General features: G+C 41.9%; 1 protein-coding gene across 2 annotated transcripts in view; it reads right to left on the bottom strand.

Moving 5' to 3' along the window:
- Window positions 1-2,320: 2,320 nt before the first annotated feature.
- Window positions 2,321-27,585, bottom strand: part of LOC311060950 (uncharacterized protein) — a 53,411-nt gene continuing 28,146 nt past the window's right edge. For both annotated transcript variants that reach the window (XM_084079365.1, XM_084079366.1), the window contains exons 19-25: window positions 20,120-20,197; window positions 19,484-19,524; window positions 18,460-18,543; window positions 15,567-15,624; window positions 8,119-8,192; window positions 6,589-6,640; window positions 2,321-2,598 (exon numbers count right to left, since the gene is read on the bottom strand). In XM_084079365.1, the coding sequence (XP_083935491.1) occupies window positions 2,504-2,598; window positions 6,589-6,640; window positions 8,119-8,192; window positions 15,567-15,624; window positions 18,460-18,543; window positions 19,484-19,524; window positions 20,120-20,197 (482 nt within the window). In that variant the 3' untranslated portion in view covers window positions 2,321-2,503. The remainder of the gene's footprint in view (window positions 2,599-6,588; window positions 6,641-8,118; window positions 8,193-15,566; window positions 15,625-18,459; window positions 18,544-19,483; window positions 19,525-20,119; window positions 20,198-27,585) is intronic.

Genomic DNA, 27,585 nt, shown 5'->3' with positions numbered 1-27,585 from the left:
TGAAGTCCCCATACCAACTTTGATGTGGCAGTGTTGTGTTGTTTTAAAAAATATGTTGTTGTTTTTTTCCTGAAAAGTCAATATTTTGGACATAGATCGACACGAAAACATTCAAATCGTTTTTTTATGATCAACTAAATTGATTTTTTTGATTAACCACTTTTTTATACTATGTCGTACTGGTGTCGACAAAAAATTGTGAAAATAGCCAATCAACAAACTCGTAGTTCTGCTATTGATTCTGCTATTGAATAAAAAAGAATGAACTAGAAAAAGTGCTCCTCGGAGCACAGGTCTCCGCCAGGTCAGGTAGGTTATTGTGGCCTCCTGGTGGAGCTATAATAGGCCAATGTGAAAAGGGTGCCATTTCTTTTTAGGCCTTGCATGGCAATAGGACACTGCATTCATGATTTGAGGCATTTTGTTCAAAAAATGTGTTTTGCTAAATTAGACCTGCGCTATAACAGGCCAATGTTAAAAGGGTGGCATTTGTTCCTCAACATAGTGTGAATGTGCGTGCAAAGTTTGACCGCAATCAGACGCTGCGTTCATGCTTTGCGGCATTTTGTTCAAAACAAGCCACTACTGCAAACTTTAGAATCTTAGCCAATCAGGATGGAATATGAAAAATGAAACAGATCCGGCTTGATCACATGACTATAGAGATCATGTGTACTGATTTGCTCACAGCTAGAAGGTCCTGGGTTCAATTCCCGCTGGGGACGCTGTGGGCGCTGGGGGCGTGTCTCCTCCTCCGCGTCATCAGCGCCCATACCCTAGGTGGGGTTGGCGAAAGGGCCCACTCTGTGTGGAGTTTGCATGTTCTCCCCGTGTCTCTCAGGGTAGTTGATACCCTCACAAAAACATGTAGTAATCCTGGTCACTAAACTCCTCCCCCAAGACAGCCGGGGCGCCTGATGGAGGGGAAGGGAACTGGTTGGAATAACGTGTTCCTTCCACGCGCTACGTCCAACCAGGGAAACTCCCTCCTGTCAGGTGACAAGAAGGTCAGTTGGCTCTCATGCATTGAAGGAGGCATGAGCTCGGCCCTGGCCTCCCTAGGCTGGTGAGGGGAGTGTAGTGCCCAGGATCACTTAGAAAATTGGCACCGGGTGAAGAATAAGGGTTACAAAATCGTGGGATAAAAAAAGAAAAAAAATGTGTACTGATTTGCGTGAAATTTGGATAAAATCGGAAAGAGTAATATAAATAAATATGTTTTACATAAGTCGGCCTCCTGGTGGTGCTATAAAAGGCAGTGAAAAGTGAAAAGTGAAAAATGCAGGGCAAAGGTTTTTCCTTGACCTCTAGGGAGTGCGCATACAGAGTTTCACACAGATCGGTGCAGTTATAGGTAAAAACACAAATGGGCCTGTTATAGCGCCACAAGATTTGAAAATGTTCAAGTGGCATTTCTTCCTCGGCCTAATGGGAATGTGCTTGCAAAATATCATGGAAATTGCATGCTGTGTTCATGATTTGAGGCATTTTGTTCAAAACGGAGCACTTCTACAAACTTTGGAAGCCATTTTTAGCCAATCGAGATAAAATATGAAAAATCTGAAAGACTGGTTTTGTTTAATGACTATAGAGATACTGTGTACCGATTTGCATGATTTTTGGGAAAAATCTGTAGGAGTACATTCAAAAAATATGTTTTGCACAAAGCGGCCTCCTGGTGGCGCTATAACAGGCCTATGTGAAAAATGTGGGGCAGAGGTTCTGCTCTGGCATCCAGGGAGTGTGTGTGCACAGTTTGGCTGCGATCAAGCCAACGGTGCCGGAGATTAGCTGTACACAAAATGACAGAATGACACACGGACGGACGGACGGATGGACGGACACACACACACACACGGACACGGACACGGACACGGACGGACGGACAGGGGGTAAAACATACTCTCTCGCCATGCCTTTCAGCCTGGCGGAGACAATAAACTGTTTCGTTTCAAAACCGATTATTTTATTAAAATCGATAATTTTGTATAATTGGTTTGATTAACTGTTTCCTAGTCTCTACTGTCAATTCTACACAAACACAAAACAACACATTAACTGTACATTCAACTCCATGTGCATAACTGTCTGGCTTTGTGCTCCAGAGCATAATAAGTGGTTCTCAAAGTGGGGTCCAGGGACCCTCAGGGGGTTTCAAATGGACCCTTACAGGTCTTTAACTCTGATAGTGTACAAATGGAACCAAATGGAACCTTACGGGTCCATTTGGTTCCATTTGTACAGTCTCTGGACTCAAACAGTCGCGTGAAGCATGCGTCCGCCCCATACACACCCATTCATTTGGGGGGGAGGGGGGAAATTAATGGGTGTGTATGGGGCGGACGCATGCTTCACTCTGAGGCTGTGTGAGTCCAGCCTCAGAGCTATGGGGGTCCTTGAAATTAACCACTGATATGGTCGATCATAATCTACCATATTATAAAAGGACAAATGCCATGACAAGAAGACAGTGGCAGTCCAGTGGGACGTCGTGTTCCTTGATTCATAGCTTGTACTTTAGGTGGTCCTGGAGGGTGTAGGTGGCCACGCTGTCCAGCAGCCAAGACCGAGTCACCACCGTGGAACGACTGCGGAGAGCTGCAGAAAGACCAGAGAAGTCGAAGGGATTAGGGGTGCAACAGTTGATAGGCGAAAGCTTAAAAAAATAGCCACATCTGGACAAATTGTGAGCTTGTAGATCAGCTATTTTGACTATTTTTGTAGTACAATACAATAGTAATACAATATACTGCATATATATTTAAAATAGCATGTTTCTCAATTATTCGATTCATCTAAAATGTAAAATCGAGAGAATATAATCGATAAGAAAATCATGGCTGGTTGCAGCCCTAGAAGGGATGAAGCATCTCTTTCCATGGCAACAAAAACTACAGGTGTGTGCAGCCAGGACCAGAACGTTTCCATCCATGACGTCTGGGTGGATACCGGCTGACACAGACAAACTGCACTTTTGTCGGACAAGCTGACCACATCACGGTGAGCAGATCTCCCAACACTGAAAAAAACCCCAAAAAATATAGATCTACAAGCTCTCTCTCTCTGTACCCTTCGCTCCTTTAGCGAGACACTCTTGTACGACAAAGTAGGGCATTCAAATTAAAGTAAAAGAAGTTGAAATATGGAGATACAAGGTTTCTGCCTGACAGGACAGCGACGATTATGTACCAAGGAGTGATTATAGGTTGAGGGAATATCTATCTCTTGGAGGGAGGGAGGAAGAAAAAGAAGTGACAGAAAGAGAGAGAGAGGGGTGGACAGAGAGGAGGAGTGGGAGATGCAGATGGATGGAACAGGAGAGCGTTGGGAGAGCGCAGCAGCGGCGCAGAGGGCCTACTTGATTACCTGAGCTGTATCAGCCTCGGGAGGTGGCAGGGGAGAAAGGCCACATGAAATATGCAGCAGTGCAAATCAGGGTAGCGAGAGAGAGAGACATAGAGAGAACAGAGAGAGAGAGAACCCAGAGAGAGACAGAGACAGAGACAAAGTATGTGAGATATAGACAGAGAGAGAGAGGGGGGATTTCAGGTTCCCTCAGCTTTCCTCTCCCTTTCTCAAACCGCCACCTTCCCGCTCTACATGTACATGGCAGCCACTCTGTTCTGTGGCCAACTCATTTTGACATGCTCTCTCTCTCTCTCTCTTTCCCTCTCAGTTTCTCAACATCTCTCTCTCTCTCTCTCTCTACTCTTGACAATTCTCTTGGCCATTTCTCCCTCTCTCTGCTGTCTAGCTGCCTTCACTCTCTCTGCAGAAGACCCGTCTCACTTTTCCTGCCATTTCTCCGTTCTGTCATCACAAACTCTTTCTTGAATTACGATACTTTAGGACCCTTCGTCCATATTGACTCCATGGATTCAATAAACCCGCCTAAATGTTGTAATCTTAACCTGTAGCTCGTGCCCAGAGGTAGTGTAACGGTGCGTTTTAACATCGGGCGATTCAGGATAGAATTTTCCGGAAGTGCATTATATGTCTATGAGAGCCGGCAACTACTGGCGATAGGGCGAAGTGGGCGGGGGGGTGATGAAAAGATGGATTTTCTATTTGGACGATGTCGCCCGGCGCCCACATAAATCCCACCAGAGCATTCTGACTCCTGTGGCTTCACTCTCTGGTCTGCCTCTGTTTTTGTGTACTTTATTTAGAAAGACAGGAAAGTTAGGGTAGAGAGAGGGGTAAAGACATGCAACAACAGAACTCCAGTCAGACTCAAACCAATAGGGACTTTGAGATTATGTGGTTGACGCCCTCGCCCTACTGTCTGTCCTCATTGAAGAAATCATTTCATTTCAAACCTTTATATGCTCGAGAGAGAGGCACTGAGGTTACCCTCTTTTACAGTGATGTCGAGCGAACAATCTAAAAACAACATCAAACATCAATGAAAACTGGCCTAGAAAAGCATCTGTCAGAACACTGCATGTGGAGATAGAGATTAAATCCCCTTGAAATGAGGGGTCATACACTGCCCCCGCTTTCCCTTTTTCTCCTCTGTAAATATAGCTATTTGTATTTGTTGGTGAAGTCACCAGGACCTTTTTGTGTCATTTTAGCCTAAATGTCTTGGTGTACCACATGCCGTTAACATTTTTGACTAATAAAGAATTCAATCAATCAATCAATCAATGAGAAAAACACAGACAGGAAGACACATAAAAACACTAACTATTACAAGCAGCCAGATACTAAAATATATTAAAGAGAAAAACTATGTAGATAAAAAAAACAATTACAAACAGACAATGGAGTGTGATCATGGATTTAAACTGTGCAAAATATGGCACTGATAAAGTTTTAAAATGTGTTGAATTGAGTAATACAAAGCAGAGTATTCTCTCCAATCTGCCTTCAAAATAAAAGTATAGGCAGATATGGCTTGATGGACCTAATGAAAACAGCAGGGGTATTTGGCTGCATATATTTGGCTGTAGTCCTGTAGACCGCGTACTTAGTCAACCCCCCTGCTTATGTGGCACGCACACACACACACACACACACACACACACACACACACACGAAACAGAGGACATTTACCTGCCACTCACTCGAGTTATTGTTCTGTTGTAAAATGGCTGCAACGCTGGAATATATACCCCCCCCCCCCCCCCCATTTCAAATCGATTCTAAAAAAAGCAGAACACACTTTTCCCAACAGGACGAAATATGACGCACCATGGGATCAGATGTTTTCTTTAGGCCCTTGTGAGCCAAGTGGCACACGGCTGAGAAGGAGAAGGCAAGAGGAACAAGAGAATTTGACACACTGAGAACACACTGTGATTGTTGCAGTGCAAATGACGGAGAATGAAAGGGAGAGAGAGAGAGAGCGACATGTTTCGAGCTTGTACATCTGCTACTTTTGCCATTTTTGAATTTGAATCCTGAAAAGTAACAATTCTGGGACATATGAGGTTTCCACCCGACAGAGACGAAATCTGTCGCTCTGTAGCTTTGTGTCTGAAGTCGAAGCCAGCTCAACTTTATTATTTTGTAGCCGTTGTAGTTTGTGTAGCAGATACAAATGTCAGACGTAAGCTTTGTGTCTTTATGTCGCTGTATGGCTTCCATTGAAAATGAATGGCAGACGGTATCTTTGTAGCTGCCAGTTTGAACACGGCATAAGGCTGGACTCTTACCACTTTTCATAAAACTGTTCTTACGGACCTCACGTCCTCACGAGTGCCGCAATAGAAAAACAAGCGCATATCGCGCCTTGTCCTCACTTGACCCACTCGAGGTCTATCCCACTGGAAAACCCTCACCCCCCCACACCACCCCCCACCACGGGCAATACACTGCATCTATTATATAACCAGACAGCTGCCCCAGCTGCTGCTAGAGTTCACAGTCCGTTCCATGCATTTAGGAAGTTTGTGAGTGTGTGTGTGTGTGTGTGTGTGTGTGTGTGTGTTACTTGTGTTACTATCCACGTGGGTCCTCTCTCAAGGATAGTCGAACCAGCAGACAAACATGACTTATGGGGATATTCTTCTGGTCCCCTTGGGCGAAATGGATTTTTAGGGCTAAAGCTACACTTAGTAAAAGATTCGGCTTGGGGTCAGGTTTAGGATTAGGCATTTAAAAAAGAAAAAAGGCAGCTTATAATGGAAAATTGCTTTTGATGTCCCCACCTGGATAGTAATTCAAGTGTGTGTGTGTGTGTGTGTGTGTGTGTGTGTGTGTGTGTGTGTGGACAACAGTCTCATGTAGCCAGACGATCAGAGATCTCCGCCTACTGATACGTCTGGTGACGTAATTCAGAGATTTAAGGAAATGACAGCATCACAGAACCAATGCAAAGACTGTAGGGCGGTCCTGCATTTTGGGACGGTATCAAGATTGGTTTTCAAAGCAGCAGGCATATGTTTGTTAGTGTTGGTCTTCTCCGTTGTCCAAGTGTAACGCCTAATATATCCCCCTACCTTGGCCAGGTAGGGGGATATATTAGGCTTTTGGTCATCAGGCAAAGTCTGATGAGCCACTCTGCTACACAAGCCTGTTCAATCTTCCATCGTCTGGCTACGCAAGACTATAGAGACAAAGACATGTTCCGGTATTACTCACGGCTGCATCCGGCCCACTGCTCTGACTGCACAATGACCAGCTGATGGAGTGTCTGTGAGGAGACAAGACGGTAATCACACATTACACCTAGCTTGACTGTCTGGAAAAGACATCGCTGACACTGACAATTTATTCATCACACTGTCATGTAAAGCTGAACTGTACTGGTTCCCTTTGAGGTCAGACCTGACTTGCATCACACAATGAAAGACATCTTAACCCATTAGGACCTGAGGCCGATTCTACAAAATGTCTTTTAAATCCTAACAGTTTTTTGAAAAAAACAACGTGTGTTGGTATATCAGTGGTTCTCAAACTTTTTCATGTGAAGGACCCCCAAAATGATATGCATTTGGCCGCGGACCCCCATCTCAAAATATTTCGTTCCAGGGACCCCCGAGAAGCAAAGATTTGAGTTACAAATGTTTGCTTTAAAAAAAATATATATATATATTCAAAGATTTGCACAAATTCTCCCGATTTTTCAAAAATAGCAGATCTACAAGCTTGTAGCGCGGGCGCTATGAGCTTGTATATCTGCTATTTTTGAATAGCCAAAGAAATCTAAAATGGCACAGATGCGTTCCCCGTCTTAATGGGTTAAAAAAAGCACTTAACACATTTTCTTTTACATCTTTAAATAATTGGTCCTCACTTAATGCTCATTATGTGTACTCGGTCTGCGACTCAGTAGGGCTGTGGACATTTCAGGAATCTGCCAAAACGGTAACATCATTGGTAGGCAGGTTTGGTCATTTCAAACTATGTTTAACTTTTTGTCTCCGGCAGGCCGAAGGTGTGGCCGAGACTATGATTTCGCCCCTGTCTGTCCGTCCTTGTGTGTGTGTTCGTCCGTCTGTGTACAGCTAATCTCCGGCACCATTGACCCGATCGGTGTTAAACTGTGCACACACACTCCCTGGAAGCCAGAGCAGAACCTCTGCCCCAAAGTTTTCACATTGGCCAGTTATAGCGCCACCAGGGTGCCGATATTACTCCTACACATTTTGTTCAAACATCACGTGAATCTGTACACAGTAGTCATGTGATCAAGACGGATCTGTCCAATTTTTCATATTCCATCCAGATTGGCTAAGATTAGCATATAAAGTGTGGCACGTTTTGAACAAGGTGCCTCAAATCATGAACGCAGCGCCACCAGGAGGCCGATTTTTGCTAAACAATTATTTTGCTATTACTCCTACAGATTTTGTCCAAACATCCCGCAAATCGGTACACACTATCTCTATAGTCATGTTGACAAGACAGACATATCCGATTTTTCATATTTCATCCTGATTGGCTAAGATTGACTTCTACTATCCGGTCTGGCGGAAAATGTGCTCTGAGGAGCAATTTGTTCTGTTTTTTTTTTTTTTTTTTTAATGCAAGAATAATGGCTTCTCACTCTCTGAGTTACAGGTCTATAAGGGTCCATTTGGCAACAATCAATCATTTAGCTGGGGACCCCCTGAAAGACCCCTAGGGATCCATGGACCACACTTTGAGAACCAGTGAATGAAGCTTTACCTTGTCACAGTTCAAGTTGAGAGGGTCTTTCACCACCGATGCTCCACAGTGCTCCACCATCCACTCCAACTGATCTGAAACACACACACACACACACACACACACACACACACACACACACACACACACACACACACACACACACACACACACACACACACACACACACACACACACACACACACACACACACACACACACACACACACACACACACACACACACACACACACACACACACACACACACGATGGTGTGCATTACTATACGTGTGAGCAGTGATGGAAGAAGTACTCACATGTTTTACTTAAGTAAAAGTATCAATACTGCAGTGTAGATGTTACAAGTAGAAGTGGAGTAAAAGTACAATATTTTCCTCTGAGATGTAGTGGAGTAGAAGAAAAAGTATTGAACATTTGAAATACTGAAGAAAGCAAAAATACCTCAAAATTGCACTTAAGTACATGTACTTATTACTTTACACCACTGCTTGTGAGGACATCAACATTTTATAAATGCATTTTAACCTACAGTAAACTCTAAAGCCTGCGTTATACTTAGTTGCGCAACGGTGTTTGCAACATGTTGTGAGCTTGTAGATCTGCCATGTCCAGTGTGCGACACTGGCACGCAACTACTGCATGTATAAATCGGGCATAATCCCAAGCCTGAATCTTCTCCTAATAATGTAACTCAGGGGTCTTCAACAGGGGGTCCGGGACCCCTAGGGGGTCCTCAGAGTAACTACAGGGGGTCCGCCAAATCTTTGTGTGATATATATTTTTTTTACCTTAACCACTTGAACCCTAGCATCCCTTTTCTGAGAACTTTAGCCAAAAATAGCAGATCTACAAGCTCACAACGCCTCGCGCTGCGAGGCGTTGTAGATCGGCTATTTTTGGCAAAGAGGTATAGGTGTAGAGAGAAAAAAGAACAGTAAACGTAAACAAAAAAGTTGAATCTAAAACACAAATTTATACAATATAGAGGGGGTCCCTGCTTCATCTCTCTCTCAGCTAGGGGGTCCTTGGCCTAAAAAGGTTGAAGACCCCTGATGTAACTCATAACAAAAAAAAAAAACGTGTTTTAACCATAAAACTACAACCATTTCTCTTGTAAGGACGAGGACAATAGTGTCCTCACAATGTCTATTATTTCTCAAATTCTACTATATGGGGATATTTGGCCCTCACAAGTATAGCGATACAAGCACACGCACACACACACACACACACACACACACACACACACACACACACACACACACATGCACACGTGTATTAAGCCTTTTATGTGACAGCTGTTGAAACCCTTTTGAATAGCTTTCACCTGACAGATGTCCTGCCCTTCTCCCGTTTCCCTGAATAGACATGGATCATGGACCGATCTCAGGATGTGATCCATTGATCAAAGGATCAGGAGAACACATCAATGCACGTCTCCAACACATTCAATCAATATGTCGTCGCTGTCAAGTGGAAACATTGTATGTCCAGAACTGTACATTTTCAGGAAATGGGGGAAAAAATAACCTGTGGTCCCATGGTTTCAATGTAGTTATTATTTAGTCACAAGGTCTGTTATTTATAAAACCCACAAATACACTTACCCACTTTGACTATATTTTTCTTTTTTTCTCTCTTTTATACAGTATTTTGTAAAAAAAAAAAAAAAACATTAGCAAAAATAGGAGCTCTACAAGTTCCCAATGCTCTGCAATGCAACGCATTGTTAACTTGTAGAAAAAACACAAAAAGTTGGAAAATGGAGATGTTTTGAATGGACATTTTTTTCTGCCCAACAAGGTATGTCACTCCATCAATCAAAGCAAACTGGAAGAGGAAAAACAGCGTCGATATAATCTACAGATGTAAACGAGGCGGAGGGGTGAAAAGTTGAAGTATTTCTCTCTGAATATCACTGTGAGGTGAAGTGTTTCATGTAAAGGCTGAACCAAGACTTTGCAGTCCGTTGATCATTAACCCATTAAATCCTATACATTACTTAGTTGACCGGGGTCCCCCAGGGGTCTGTACTTAGCCCCTCCTTTTTTTCTGTCTATACCAAATCAGGGCTGCAACTATCGATTCTTTTCTTAGCGATTATTATATTGATTATGTTTTCAATTCATTAAATAATGGAGAAGCGCTTTTTTTTTTTTTTTTTTACATTTTATATGTAAACGAATCGATTAATCTCTCTCGTGTTATTTTATATTTTGTCGCACAACAATGTCATTGTTGAAAATTGTGAAAATAGCTTATCTACAATCTCACAACGTGTCGCATTGTGAGCTCGTCGATCAGCTATCTTCACAATTTTTGAAATTGTTTGACATTTTTGGAATCTTTTCACCTATAATGACACGATAAAAATAGGTATAGACTATTTCATTTCATTAGCGAGTATCAACTTTTTTATAATCAATTAAATTGATTAGTTCGATTAACTGTTACAACCCTACACCAAGTCTCTAACCCAGTGCAGAAAATAGCCAATCTACAAGCTCCACAAGTTGTAGATCAGCTACTTTTGCCGAACGTTCTCGCCTTGCATCAGTTCCGTCTCCTCGTCAGATCAGGAACAAAGGGATCAAGAAGAACGCCATTTCCACTACTGTATGATGATCAAAACATCAAACAAGATTCACCACAATGGCATCAAATGAAAATGTCACCATGCTTTTCTACTTTCTCTCATCTTGTACATAAGATTCCTTGCTGGGGGAATACATCAAACATAGCCCTACCGTGTACGTTACAGATAAGCCCCTCTATCGCATATAATACCATCATCAACATACACGGAACGGCTAAATAATTGATGACGGCAATCTCGTTGGGGATAAAGATAGCAGGCTTAGCAGACTACATCCTCCTTCTCCTCCTCGCGTTTTGCTCAACGTGAAGGAAAGCTCTGAAACGATTCACGCTGGCTGGCAGCAGACGCCGGGCCCATTAGCCAGCCTCCATTGATCCGGCGGACAGCCAGGCATATAGTTAACCCTCTAAGACCGGGAACGCATCTGTGTGTCATTTTTAAGATGACGGGTTTGAAAAATCGTGGAAACTTTGTGCAAAACTTTGAATATAGGTTTTGAGACGAACATTTTTAACTCCGATCTGTGCTTCTGGGGGGTCCCTGGAACAACATATTTTGAGATGGGGGTCCGTGGCCAAATACATAATTTTGGGGGGTCCTCGACATGGAAAAGTTTGAGAACCACTCATATTGTAAACTGTTAGGATTTATATTTGTAGAATTCCCCAGAAGCAAAGATTTGAGTTACAAATGTTTGCTTTAAAAAAAAAATATATATATATATATATATATTCAAAGATTTGCACACATTTTCAAGGTTTTTCAAAAATAGCAGATATACAAGCTCATAGTATATCTGCTATTTTTGAATACCCAAAATAATCAAACAAATTACACACAGATGCTTTCGCGGTGTTAATGGGTTAAGGAGCACTTTGAGAGCCCCGGGAAGAGGCAAGGGGGGCGAAAAATACAATACGCCGCAGCTCGCAGGTTTAAAAAAATAAAATGCAACCCCTCGAGACATTGACTCACCATGTCTACCTATTCACTCCATCCACGTTGGCTGAATTTAGTGAATAGAGTGCAGGCTGATCAACAGGGGAGTTATCTGGGTAGGGAAAGGAAATAGAACTGCTCTTTACCTGCAGGATAAGTACCCAGGCAGGCCGGATGCAAACCACAATTTACTGTCATTACGCTCGGTGACGTATAGTAAAAAAAAAGCAGGGAGAGATTTCAAGGCTTCAGTTTGGCTAACTACAAGAAGTGGTGGAGGAAGTACTCAGATTGTTTTTTAGATTTTTAGATTTCTTTGGCTATTTAAAAATAGCAGATATACAAGTTCACTACGAGCTTGCAGATCTGCTATTTTTGAAAAATCGTGAAAATATGTGCAAAACTTTGAATATATATGTTTTTAAAGCAATCATTTGTAACTCAAATCTTTCCTTCTGGGGATTCTACAAATGTCTTCTAAATCCTAACAGTTTTCTGAAACACTTATGTTGCTATAATATCAGTGGTTCTCAAACTTTGTCATGTCAAGGAGCCCCAAAATGATATGTATTTGGCCGCGGACCCACCATCTCAAAATATTTTGTTCCAGGGACACTCAGAAGCACACATTTGAGTAAAAATAAATAAATCACACCCAGTGTGATGTGAGTCGTGCTATTTATGAGGAGTGCTATTTATGAGCGAAGTTTTTTAAGTTAATTTCATCATGTGTCTCACTAGCCAATCACAGCACGTCCTGCAAAGATAAGTATTCAGACACTTTGCTGTGACACTTGCATATTTGCACCGCTCGGTGCTCAAAAACAACAGTGGTCATCACAGTGATGGAAGCTCACTTAAAAAAAAAAAAGATCATTTCTTTTAAGTGAGTGGTGATATATTATGGGTTATTCATTTCATCATGCGTCTCGCTAGCCGATTCACGCGCCGCGTTGTGATTTTCTATATCAGCTGTTTCCGATAATGTTTGATTATTTCTGGTGAATAACTAAGTCACTAGTCACATAACATTGTAGTGGAGTAAAATGTACAACATTCATCCACTGATTACACTCAGTGACATTAACAAGCAGGAGATTTCAAGGCTTCACTTTGGATGACGACTAGAACATGTCGTCAAGTTTCCTGCTCTCAAAATAAACTTCCAGCCGGCGTGCCGACTCCATAGCAACCACTGTGAAAACAAGAGGCTTCATTACAAAATGACTCTGTATGGTGAAGCCAAAAGGACCTTTACATCTATGCACAATCCACCCACGCGCCGCTATTACCCGTCACTGTCCTCTTCACCCAAAATGACAGGTGTTGAAGCCAGTGGTGGAACTACTACTACTCAAGATTTAAGAAGTATAAAGGCCGGCATTCAAAATTTGACTTGAGTAAAAGTACAAAAGTATTGGCATCGAAATATACTTTAACCCATTAAGACCGGGAAAGCATCTGTCATTTTAGATTTTAACCACTTGAACCATTATCTTATACTTCGGCTGTTCAAAAATAGCAGATATACAAGCTCGTAGCGCTACACCGAGTGCCGTGCTATGAGCTTGTAGATCTGTAATTTTTTTTGAAAAATCATGAAAATGTGTGCAAATCTTTGAATACATATATTTTTAAGCGAACATTTGTAACTCAAATCTTTGCTTCTGGGGATTCTACAAATGTCTTCTAAATCCTAACATTTTTTTGAAAAAACTTGCTATATCAGTGGTTCTCAAACCTTTTCATGTCAAGGGCCCCCAAAATGATATGTATTTGGCAGCAGACCCCCATCTCATAATAAGTTGTTCCAGGGACCCCCCAGAAGCAAAGATTTGAGTTAAAAATGTTCGCTTTAAAAATATATATATATATTGAAAGGCTTGCACACATTTTCCATGATTTCTCAAAAGATAGCAGATCTACAAGCTCATAGCACTTGGTGCCGCGCTGTGAGCTTGCATATCTGCTATTTTTTGAATAGCCAAAGAAATCTTAAAATGACACAGATGCGTTGCCGGTCTTAATGGCTTAAGTAACACATCTAAATGACATATATTTGTCAAACTTCAATAGCAGATCTACAAGCTCACAATGTGTTGCATCACAGCACGTTGCGGGCTTATTAGATCTGCTACGTTTAAATAGTCAAAGTATAAAATATGGCTTTATTGGTTTTATAATAATAAACAAAATCTACAAAGTGACTTATACTAAAGGTTTCAAATAACTGTGAGTAAAAAGTATATTTGCCTCCGAGATGTAGTGGAGTAAAAAATACAAAGCACAGTACTTGAGTAAATGTTCTTAGTTACTTTCCACCACAGTTTGAAACAAAATGCGTAGGCGGGAAGCTATTTTTCACATTGGTCACCCGAAGAAAATAAGAAATAAATCCCTGCAACTTTATCTGTCCGTCTTTTCATTCGCCTCGTTTCACTTCTCTCCTCAAATCCAGACGGCTGGATCGATGGTGGATCTATCGAGGTGCACAGCAGTAGTCAAAACAAAAAGGAAAAGGAGAACGGTAAATCAGACCAAAGGGTTGTCTCAGAGCAGACAGAGGTGCAACCTGTGTGTGGGAGATGAGGGGGCTTTCAGGATATCATCACCTTTTGGTGTGTTTGTTCAGCCTGTTTGCCTTTTCATTGGGGGGAAAAGATAAAAAAAAAACACACCTACAGTACAAGCTCACAATGCGACACATTGTGAGCTTCTAGATCAGCCTTTTCCACTACTTTTGCGCACTACTTGTATGACAATAAGGGCATCAATTTACCCCTTAAAAGTTGAAATATGGAGATACAAGGTTTTTGCCCAACAGCGGCGATACTGTCATTCTCTTTCCTGACCACGGGTTTTACTAGGTATACAGTGGGACCACCCAAACCCACCCTGTCCCTTCTTTCCACTTGGCTTCGTCATAGTCAATTTATTTGGCTTATTTGGACTTGCTTCCTAATGTTGTTTAAACCATTGGTTCTCAAACATTTTCATTTGTGTTGTTGAAATGTTTCAAAAATAATTAAAAATACACATTACTTAAAAATTCAAGATTCTTATAGCAGATCTACATTGCGGCGCGTTGTGAGCTTGTAGATCTGCTATTTTCAAATAGCGAACGAACACAAACACCTTTTGTCGCTTCTTCTTTTGGGATGTTTTTCATAGACCTGGCCTGCTCGTTTCTCCTGCAAAATCTGGCAACACTGACGATGGTGGGCAATGGCATGCATGCCGCCCGGCTGCAACAAGGAGCCAGTTTCTCCCTGTGGCAAAGCAGCGCTGCTGTCAGCTCCACTTTCACACAGCTCCGGAGCCTCACGACAGGGAGAGAGAGAAAGCATCCAAGAATAGGAAACATGCCCACGGCGTTGCTATGGGGCCGTTTGTTAGATGGAATCAAAGTCTTAACGTGATTCGTAAGGTGCTGTGAGAACGAACCAAAGGTGACTCAACAAGCTCACTTGTGTGTTCATGTAGAGCGGAAACTGCCCTGAATACAAGCCCTAGTCCATCTGGGGTGCCCCCTTTTGTGGCCATATATGGAGCCGACTGATTTGTTTGCGCCTGATGCCTGCTAGTAAGAAAGAAATTACAAGGCTATGGTAGCAAGCAGATTCTCCGATTCATGAGCAGTGACAAACATCTCATTGTGGATGAGATGTGTGTAATGGAGAAACTAACTCACACCTTAAGATTGCAAGATCTATTCATTGAAAAATGGGAGAAATGGACTGAATAGAGAACCCAACAGGACGACATCACCAACAACAATGGATAATGATGATTGAATGTGAGACATACTGTACCCCTTGCACTGTAACTGTAAATTAAAGTCTGCAAATAAAAATGAAGTTAAAAAGAAAGAAAGAAAGGAAGTCTATTATAAGAAACGTTATATATACCTGTGGTCATGTCTGTGAAAGGGCCCTGGAAGCAGATCTTGTAGCCCTTCATGAGCAACTAGGGGGAAAAACGCAATAAAACAGGAATTAACTGAAAAGTAAAATAAATGGATAAATGTTAGTACAGTGTGATATTAGGATCTGGATATTTTCAGTGGTCAGTGAGGAGCACAAAATGTGTATGGAACAGAACAAACGTGAAACAGTTTCCCAGACGACCGTAACAGTGGAACAACTTCAATGCCATGTGAAATGACAGCAGAAAACGTTCGCTACGCTATGGACACTTTCTAGAATTTGGGGTTAAAAAGGCCGTAAAGGCACTAATTATCTGCAAAAGGGTACATCAAGCACTATGTTCATTTCTGAAACCAACAGAGGGGTTTGGGGGTCTGCAGATGATTTCTGCCTCTTGAACTAAAAACAAGATCTAGAATCTAATCCCACAAGAATCTTCCTCATGTACTTGCCATTATACCGTCTGTCCCTCTCAGCTTTCCTACCGCCCGTCTCTCCTATACTGTCTCCCTCTCAGCTTTCCTACTGCTTTTCTCTCCTACACTGTCTGCCTCTCAGCTTTCCTACTGTCTGTTTCTAATACACTGTCTGCCTCTCAGCTTTCCTCCGGCTAAATCAGTGCTTCGTATCAAAGCCTCCCATCCACTGTCAGGTGGATGCTTGTGGAAGATCAATGTGCGTGAGCTACTGAAAGAGGAGCAACACATCTCTTTGTCCATCCATAAGCACACGGTTAGCCAGAGGTACACTGCAAAGATCCTGAGCCGTTCACTTAACTCTGAGAGTGTACAAAATGGACCCGTAGGGTCCAAGCCCGAGTTAAATGAACACTCAGGTTTGTACAGCGGGCTTGTGCCTGACGATGGAGTGTCTCTGTTACAGATTTTTAATTTAGACAACACCTAATGGCCGCTAGCCGGGGTATAACCCACTGAGTGATAACACATGCCACGCCAGCCACATCCAAGTGGATGCTCGCCTTTTCTTTCTTTCCCTTTCCTTATTTCTTTCTCTCTCTTTCTTTAACCAATTAAAACCGAGAAAGCATCTCGGTTTTAATTGTCATTTTAGAATTTCTGCTTCTGCGGGGTCCCTGGAACAACATATTTTGGGATGGGGTCCGCGGCCAAATACATATTATTTTGGGGGTCCTTCACATGAAAAAGTTTGAGAACCACTTGATATTCGATTGTTAAGACGTGACGTTGCGCCCCGCTAGAATAACTTCCGGGTCCAAGTGTTTTAATGTTAATAATAATAATGTTAAATCATAATAATAAATAAATACTTAGTACTTCTATGATATTAGCATTAAGACCCTTATTAACCCTCAATGGTTCATTTCTGAAAAAGGAGGTTATTGTAAAAAGATTTACGGGTTCCAACATGTTGTTTACAATGAAGAGTGGACGGCGCTGGTGCCTTTTGGACCCGGACGTGACGTCGGACTACAAAATTACGTCAGACTTAAGAACCGAATAGAAACATACGTTTTTTTTCAGAAAACTGTTTTTCTTTTTTTAGAACACATTTGTAGATTCAGTCTCAGGTCTTAATGGGTTAACAGAATCTCTCTCTCAGACACACTGTAAGTACAAGTGTACACATGTACATGTGAGTTAACGATGCACGGATGACACACATCTCGTACTCATGCTTGCACACATCCCCTAGGCATCAACATTCTGGTGACCCACTCGTTGCATGTGTGTGTGTGTGTGTGTGTGTGTGTGTGTGTGTGTGTGTGTGTGTGTGTGTGTGTGTGTGTGTGTGTGTGTGTGTGTGTGTGTGTGTGTGTGTGTGTGTGTGCGTGTGTGTGTGTGTGTGTGTGTGTGTGTGTGCCGCGCGCAACTAAATATCTAAATCCATTAAGGTGCCATGCTGTGATGGCCCCCTACCACCACTCTTAAATAGGCCTAAAATAACCCCTTCGCAGACACTTTTCAAAAGATACTGTAGACATGACATTTCGCCTCTTCTAATGCTTAATTTATTTATCCGTCGTACGATGGTGTTAGGTGTCAAACATAGGAACTCACAACTACTCACAACGCTTAAAGCTGTATTCCGTAAGATAACATTTTTATACCGCTTTTTCTTCCCAATTTAGTCGTTATGCCAATTGATTCCTCCCCACGAACATTTCTGTGTGTTGTCACTGCTGTGACCACCCAGGATCTCAAATGTCTACTGCTTAGTTAAGGCATAAGGCCTGTTTAGGCAGGGGGAGATCCCAGGGTCTTCAACAGGGGGTCCGGGACCGCTGGGGGGTCCTGGACCAAATCTTTTGAGTGATAGGAACCTTTTTTTTTTACTTTAACCACTTGAACCCCCAGCATCCCTATTCTGGGTGAACATTAGCCGAAAATAACAGATCTACAAGCTCACAACAAGTCGCGCTGCGACGTGCTGTTAAATGTCTGAAAATACACATTAACATGAATCACTGATGACAAACAAGTGTATGAAATCTATGAAAAGGTTTAATCTTGTCATACAATATGTAGTGGGGTTCCCTGCTTCATTTCTCTCTCGGCTAAGGGGTCCCTGGCCTGAAAAACCTTGCACTAGGGTCTAAATTTCTCAATGGAAGATTTGACACGCACATGGAATTTGGTGCTAAACGGTCCAGTGGCAACGTTGTAAAAAAAAAATCCCAGTTAGCAAGTAGAACATTTGTAGAAAATTCTACTGCTAACAGTCAGTACAAATCAGACAGCAGCACAGCAATGCAGTTTATTTGTTAATCATCATCAGTCAGGCTGTCAATGCAATGCATCATAATATTGTTTGCTTTCTATTATGTTATACTGTAGCTTATGATCGGGCTCAAATGTATTTGGTAGGGTTACAATGGATCGTTTCTGGGACTCACTTTGCTTTCCTCTGCGGTCCGGGCCTTCATGGGACCCTGGTGGCTGGGGCCATTCACCACGTCCCCTCGCACCTCATAGGGACTCTGTGGAGAAAACACACCCAACACTCTGTAGGACACTACACTGAACACCTGAGTGTTAATTCAAGTACGAAATGGAACCACATGAACCTGTAAGGGTCCGTTACACTCGCCATTGAATTAACAATCTACCCATAAAGGTGTAGTATCTCTATAGATCTTAATGTTTAATCGTCCTGCATCATCCTGCTAGCTGCTTTGTTTTGGGTTTTCACGGTAGTGTAATTGAAGGAGGTTTCACATGTATTCAGGGTAAAAACAAATATGCCGTAATAATGTGTTCAGTAACCAAATCGTGTTTTAGGCTAAAGGCTAATCTAATCTTTGTTGCATTCTCCATCTACAAGTCAAGCTGTTAAAGAGCACAATGATAATACAGTTATGTAAAGTATGGATTCTATATTCATCTCTGTTTTTTTCCCTTTCTTTTTTACATCAACCAGGCAACCAGGTAAGAGTTGTGCTGTATGCAAGCTGTCTAGGTTCTGACCAAAAGCTCAAAGCCCCCTTCCAGTATTTATTTATTCATGTTTTCATTTTGCAGTTGTTTGAAATAAACGTGATATTGATTTGAAGTCATATCGCCCGGCCCTAATGCTCTGAGACGTTGCTGCGCTCGCTTTCACTTTGCGTTTGCGTCACCTCTGTGAAAATCGACCCGCTGCCCTGGGTAGCCATAGTGGCGTGAAATTACGGGCAAAAATAGTAAGTAAAAAAATAGTCTGGAAGGTGAGCTTTCAAAATGAGGACTTATTCATATACATGAATAAAAAGCAGATCCAGGGACTGCTACAATTGGACCACAAATAATGCATGCGGCTTCAGAGTAAATCATAGAGGACTTCACAACGTCGCCTTGACTGTAAAATCGGCACCAAAGCACGGGTGTGACAGGAAAGCCTCGCTGCTCCGATTCAAGGAACAACTGGTGAACGTTACGTACCTCGTCTAAGAGTTCCCCTTGTCTGAAGCACTCCGCAATCCCTGTGGGGAGGAAACGGAACGTTTATTGTCAAAAGCACGAACGCTGCCAAGAGTACGCAACTTAGTTTCGTATTATGTGAAGAGATTTAACCCATTCAATCCAGGAAAACATCTGTGTCATTTTCTATCTATCTATCTCTCTCTTTCTCCCTCTATCTAAATCTATATAGCACTATAATCTCTATAGGGGGGGGGGGCAAAGAGAATGGCTTAATATAGTGTCACAATCATTTTGACCATACTTTATTCTTTGGCCATTCAAAAATCATGAGATTTTGTGCAAATCTTTGAATATATATATTTTCTAAAGCAAACATTTTTTACTCAAATCTTTGCCTCTGCGGGTCCCTGTAACGAAATATTTTGGGGGTCAAATGCACATGTCCTTGACATGAAAAAGTTTAGGAACGACTGATATAGCAATATACGTTTTTCAGAAAACTTAGGATTTAGACGACGGATTTAGAAGACATTTTTAGAATCGGCCTCAGGTCTTAATGGGTTAAAAAACTCCACTCCTGTTGCAGTTTTAAAAGAATATTTTTTGACCCAATTCCATCATATCAGTTGAGTACAAAGGGAAACCAAAACTCACACTGGAAGCTCACCACCCACTTCCTGCCAGCAATGCCCTGGAAGTACTTCAGCGTGCGCTCACACACCAACCGTTCGTCTAAAGGCAGAGAGAGAGAGAGTGAAGGCAGAGATGTGAAAACAACACACACACACACACACACACACACACACACACACACACACACACACACACACACACACACACACACACACACACACACACACACGGATAATGTGCACACGCAAGCACATTTTAAAGGCCCTAAACACAACCCAACCTTAGCCCTTCTAACCTTAAAATAACAACCAGCAGAAAAGTCCTTACTTTGCAGTATTTCACTCATCTTTCTGTGCTTGTACAGAACATTTAGCTCCCCGACAAGAACAAAAGTACATGAGTGCACACACACACACACACACACACACACACACACACACACACACACACACACACACACACACACACACACACACACACACACACACACACACACACACACACACACACACACACACACACACACACACACACACACACACACACACACACACACTTTCAGAAGTGCAACTTTCTCTTAGCATATGCCGTTACTGGCAGTCATAAAGGTTCGATTTAAAATAAATAAAAAATTGGCTGCATGCTTCAGTAGTGGATGCTATTGGTTTAATTTAAGCAAGTTTAAGTCCTTGTTTTAATAGATTCTATGAGGTTTACTCATACCTCACCATCGCCTTCCTTTAGCTATAATTGTTGTGTTTATTTATAGGAGAGAACAGTATGGTGGGTCACTGTACTGATTGCATTGTGAACACTGACCCCTTTCTTTCAAACTGCACTGATTCAAATGGACAATTTACTTGATTGGCATTGCACTGATTGTAATGGACACTGTATTTGTTCTGGCTTGGAATGCGGTGAGGACACTGTTACCTTGTGTTGTACCTTTTCTGCATAGTGCAGGATAGTTGTATAGGTATACACACTATTGTATGCTGTTGTTCTGTATTGACGGTGCTTCTTATCGTTTTTCTTGCCTTGTATTGCTGTATACTGTATATGACAGGAAATTACAGTCATTGTAACTCTGTAACTCTTAACTGCTGTGCTGCCTCTGGGCGACTGAAATTCCCCCGCAGGATCAATAAAGGTATCCATCTATCTAGCATGACTTTCATTCACCATGTAATGTAGTAATCCTCAGTGTTAATTTATCCATTAGTAACTCCCAGAGTGTACAAATGGAACCAAAGGCAATCTTACCATTTGGTTCAATTGTAAACTCTCTGAGTTAAATGAGGATTTTTACTGTGTAATCCTTCGTCTGTGAAATGACTGATGACATGTCGTGAGGATGGAAGGAAAGCATGAGGGTGAAAAAAAAAAAAGCAATGCAACACATGTGAAATTGGTTATTTTTTGCATGACCATGTATGAATTAGGCTTCAGGCTGTTCCACTGTAAGATGGCATTTGAGGTTACACAAGGTAGTGGCACATGAGAGCAAGCAAACAACACTCCACGGTAATGTTAAGCTAGAGAGATAGAGTGATAACGCCTCGGGGGGTTATAGACAGCACTCATACACATTACACACGCACACACACACACACACACACACACACACACACACACACACACACACACACACACACACACACACACACACACACACACACACACACACACATTTGTATTAATATACTTGTGAGGACATCAATGTTTTAGCCGATTTTATGAATGCCATGTTTTGTCATTTTTGACCCCTAACTCTAATAGGGTTATTTGCAGTGTGCCACACTAGAAACCAACTACGTATAAATCAGACATAACTCTAATCTTAACACCTAAATCTAACCTCTAAATGCCTAACTAACTCCTGGTCCTCACACAATGTCTATTTCTAAAATTCTACTATACTAGTGGGGATATTTGGCTCTCACAGGCATAGTAATACAAGTACACACACACACACACACACACACACACACACACACACACACACACACACACAAATGGGTAGAGACAAAGTGAGCAGGTGAGAAAGGCTGCTGTAAATCACAGGAGCTCTGCCTGGAGCGTCTTCTGGTCTGTTTCCAAAATGCAAGCAACACATGTACAGCACCACTACAGTCTACCACCCCTATTAATGGCTTTTAAAAGGGCCTTGAAAAGCACTGGTTCTCTTAACTTTTTCCAGGTCAACGGCCCCCCAAATTAATATGTATATGATCGCGGACACCCACCGGAAAATACTTTATGTCAGGGAACCCCATAGGCCTACAAGATTTGTGTTTGTGTCAATTTTTTTCAAGAGCTTTTGAAAATTGCAGATCTACAAGTTCACAACATGTTACATCACGATGCGTTTTGAGCTTATAATTCGTCTATTTTCGAACAGCCTATGTATATAGAGTTTAAGTGGTTAAAAGGATTTTTATGCTATATTAACACATTTTGCTGGGGACCCCCCGGAACCCCCTCAAGGACCCCTGGGGGTCGCCGGTACCCCACTTTGAGAACCACTGTTATTAAGCAATCAACAAAACACACAAAGAGCACATAAATCAATACAAAAAAAATCAATAATAAAAAAAGAGAAAAGATCTACTGTACAAGCTAGTGCAATACACAAGGAGCACACACATCAATAATACAAGAGCAAAACATCTACAAACTCGTAGATCTGCAATTTTGTATTATTTTTGAAGAAAATAAAAATGAAAACGTTTGTCATTTGGGGCGAATGTGGCCAAATTAGGGAGGCCAGGGTTAAGCCATTAAGACCTGGAACGCATCTGTGTCACTTTAGATTTCTTTGGCTATTCAAAAATAGCAGATATACAAGCTCATGAGCTTGTAGATCTGCTATTTTTGAAAAATCATGAAAAAATATTTTTTTATATTTTTTTCAAAAAACTGTTAGGATTTAGATTTTTTTAAAGAATCGCCTCAGTTTAATGGGTTAATGTGGCAGTAGGAGAGGTACCAGGGTCTCTAAACTGACCTAAACGTTGTGGGCAGCAGATACATCGTCTCCTATTGAATATCCTGCCTTACGTTTCTGTTAACCCATTGTTTCTTGTTTTTTTTTGTCATGTCCCTTTTGTGTAGATTTTTGTCTAATTGATTTTAAATCACTCCATGGTGTCCAGTTTTAGTATTTCGTATTAGTATTTCGACTCTATAAGTATCACTGTCCAAGAAGTACTTCCCGATTCCTGCTCTGATCAAACAAAAAAATTGCATTTCAATATTTATTCATGCATTCATTTATTTATATATATGCAACGGGCTCGCGTGAGTAACATTTGAGCAAGTTATGGTCAGAGAGCCATTTTAGTTTTTAGCAATCATGAGATATGGATTAGCACAATGCCGGGAGATGGCGAAACAGAGGCAATCTAGGGAAATGACTTCACCTGCGCCTCGGAGACACTCTATTTAACACTGAAGCGGGTCTCATTTCCACAGACGTTGATAAAGGCTGCAGGGTGCAAATGTTCTGTCTCCCATTCTCCCAACTAAATTAAATGCTGCAAAATAATGTCACCGTCGACAGCCCTCCCGTTTAATGGGCTTCGTACTCGGCAGCCCAGCAACCGGTTTGAGAGTGATGGGCCTAACAAAGTTCTCTCTTACAAAGCCACAGACTGTCATACGGCTCTTTTTGACCACAAGATCTAAGTGAACCGTGCCATGCTATGGTTCTGGATTTGTTTCCATACATACACTACGGCTGGGTTTCAGATAAGGTCCCCAGAACCTTCCAACGTCAGGGTTCGGACAGGCTTTCCGAGCTATAGTTCAGTGAGTCAGGACATTCTGGAGGGTTCCGAGGAAAAGTTCTGAGACCACCCATCCGAAGCTTGGAACAACGCAATTTAAAAAAAGTTATATCACCTTCCTTTCGGGAGAAAAGACATCGGTATGTATCGCCAGTATAGCCCGCACTCATTTTTGGCCCTGCACAGGAGGTGCTACTAAACCAGAGTTCTGGGAACCTAGAATTCAGAACTTATACAAAAGAGCATATCTACAAGCTTGTGGTTCGAGTTATTTTTTGACGACGTACTTCCCCCTTCAGGGGTGGTTGTGGTTGTAATGAAAACATTTAAAAAAAAAACATCACAGAACTTCACAGGTTTGTGGAAGGTTTCAGGTTATGGAAGGGTCAAGGTTTCCACTTTGCTCCTGTGCTCTCTTCAGGTGACTGTGGATCACAGCTGAATTCTCAGCTAAATTACTTCCAGAGTCAGTTGTTCATCGGGGTTAGGGGCTGGTGGTCTACCCTCTCAACTTATTACCACTTAGGTCTAAAACGTAAACACAAGTCTGCGGTACATCACCACATATCATTTAGTTCCTGATGGCTAGAAACCATTTTTTCCTCTACTAATGGAAGGAGTGAGATTTCTCCACCCCTTTCTGCAACCTTTTTAACCACCAAAAAAGAAGTTCTGTTCTTTTCCGTTGCTTGAGAAACAAGTTGCCATTAAATAAGGTTCCTTTAACGACATCAGTTAATGCGGTGCTTTGGAGCCGGCGAGCTTTGAAATAAAAAAAAATGATTCATCGCAGGAGGTAATTAGAAGCGGCGATGAACGAATGAGCACAGAGGAGAGTGTGTGTGTGTGTGTGTGTGTGTGTGTGTGTGTGTGTGTGTGTGTGTGTGTGCGTGACAGAGAAAGAGAAACATATTTGTTGATTAACCCATTCAATCCGGGAACGCATCTGTGCCATTTTAGATTTCTTTGGCTATTCAAAAATAGCAGATCTACAAGCTCATAGCGCGGCACTCGGTGCAGTGCTATGAGCTTGTATATCTGCTATATATATATAAAGAAAATATATATATATAAAAAGAATCGTGAAAATGTATGCAAATCTTTGAATATATATATATACATTTTTAACTCAAATCTTTGGTCTGGGGGTCCCTGGAACTAAATATTTTTAGATGGGGGTCCGCGGCCAAATACATAATTTTGGGTGGTCCTTGACATGAAAATTTTTGATCACCACTGATATTATAGCAACATACGATTTTCAGTGTTTCACTGTTGGGATTTAGAAGACATTTGTAGAATCCCCAGAGGAAAAGATTTGAGTTACAAATGTTCGCTTTAAAAAAATACATATTCAAAGCTTTGCACACATTTTCCACGATTTATCAAAAAATAGCAGATCTACAAAGATAGTGCCGCGCTATGAGCATGTATATCTGCTATTTTTGAAGAGCCAAAGAAATCAAAAAATGACACAGATACTTTCCCGGTCTAAAATGGGTTAATAATATACAGTATGCACAGTATGCTCCATCAGCAGAGACTCACTGTTCAAGGTCTGTCGACTGGCCGTACTGTTTATAGTACAGTATACTGTAGTCACGCTTACATTCACTGCTGCTAGACTGTAAACATGTCTATTCACACATTAATTGTTGCCCTGTAAATACAGTATCTTCAGATGTCGTTGCTGTCGGATAGAAATCTTGTATCTCCATATCTCAACGTTTTTTTCATAAAATAATGCCCTAATCATACAACATTGTCACACAAAAGTAGCAAAAATCGCAGACCTACCAGCTCAAACCACGTCGCGATGCGGCGCGTTTTGAGCTTGTAGATCTGCCGTTTTTGCTACTTTTGAATTTGCATCAATAACAGTTTTAGACATACTGTACAAGGTTTCCACCCGACAGCATTGATATACTGCATATAGTCCAGTGTCTCATTCGCACTTCTGTTGCTGCTGTGGCACCTGAATTTCCCTCCGGGGATCAATAATGGTTTATCTTATCTCATCAAAGGATTAATTTGAAAAGGCTTCTGAAACATACACAGTAAAACCCTGAGGGCTTCATTTAACTGTCAGAGTTAAAATAAGCCTCAGGATTTTTGCAGTGTGTCGTGGCAGAAAACAAGAGAGCAATTGGTTATTCCCAGAGAGCTAAGAAAAAAAAACTTTCCTTCAATATTTAAAACCTTGGAATCTACAGGGGTCTGTTAACGACGGCAAGCAATACAAAGAGACTAACTGGCGAGTGCCTCTTAACGTGCTTCAAAGCGGGGGAACGCAAATGTATTGACTAGCAAAGCACTCGCCTCTTGAAATTATTCTTTGTTTGCAAGCGTGCCTATAGCAAGACAAAGGGAGGAACAGACTCAGAAATAGCGAATGTTCTGACAGACAAAGTTTCAAGGATAAAAGCAGTCACACACTGGCCACGACGCAGTGCAACTTGATTAAGCAGAAACAACCTCTTTTTTTTTTCGAGTTACACCGAAGAAGACTTTCTGTCAAAACATTGGTTGTTTTAGCTTAAAATAAATGTTGCATTACATCATAGCATTGCATGCGAGTGTGCCACTGCTAGCCTGTCTAAACATACATGGTGTTCATGTTGTGGGTCCAGAAGGGTGAGAGACATGGCACTTTGTGAACCAGCCAAAAAAAAAAGAAAAAGAAAGAGCCTCTTTTCTGGATCAGGGTCCACTAGAAAATCTCTGTAAGTGTTCGTGGCCGTGTGAAGTGGTCATATGGGTGGGCCGCATGCATTTTCAGAGCACGTTTATTTTAATGATCAATCAGTCGATTGTGTTCCGGCTTGGATCTATGGAACTAACATAGTATCCTAATATACAATTTAGAGTGGCACGCATGCGCGACGGTCGGTGTACGGTGTGCGGTCGGTCTCATACAGGTCCTACCAAGCCGAGTGCAGCCGACTAGAGCCGAGCGAAAACGAAGCGGCGGCCATTGAAATGTGTCCAACAGCTGGCAGCTGCCTCAACGCGGCGACAGGGAGCCAGCTCGACGCAGCGACACGGAGACGGACAGAGGGACACGGAGGGACCAGCAAACACAAAGCCCCGCGCAGCGGATAGACGGGAGGGGCGCGCAGCGCCCCAAACCTCTGGTACTTTACAATCACAATGAAAACACATTTTTTCAAGGGTTTAAAGAAGGGGATCTCTGATAATGACATCAAAGAAAAGGACCCGCACACTGTCTGCTCTTTATTCGACGTTTCGGTGATGAAGGTTCAGACAATGTCTGTACTGATGAAGGTCTAACGACCGATACGCCGAATGAAGACGTATGAACATGTTTTTGCCTGTCCGAACTGTCAAGTTCCAGACAGTGTGCGGGTCCTTTTCTTTGATGTTATTATCAGAGATCCCCTTCTGAACATCTGCATTTTTTGTCCTATGCACCCGTCACCAACCTTTCAGGTGTGCATCGGCCTTCTTCTAAAAAGGTTTTAAAGAAAGAATACCATGATTTCTTTTATTTTATTAATGTTATATTCTCATTCAACTCTTAGGTGTTTTTCCAGCTACATGGCGGCCCACTTGGGCGCCCAGTCCACAGGTTGGGAATCGCCGATCTACAGCGTGAGTCACAATGTTTCCATATAGACTTTGAATAATTATCACATTGTACACTGACACTACACACCATTATGTGTAACACAAACGTGT

The sequence above is a fragment of the Gymnoscopelus microlampas genome, assembly GCF_963454915.1.
Source record: "Gymnoscopelus microlampas genome assembly, chromosome: 14".
Classification (NCBI taxonomy): domain Eukaryota; kingdom Metazoa; phylum Chordata; class Actinopteri; order Myctophiformes; family Myctophidae; genus Gymnoscopelus; species Gymnoscopelus microlampas.
Note: the sequence above shows the minus strand (reverse complement) of the source record. Positions and strands in the feature narration are given on the sequence as shown.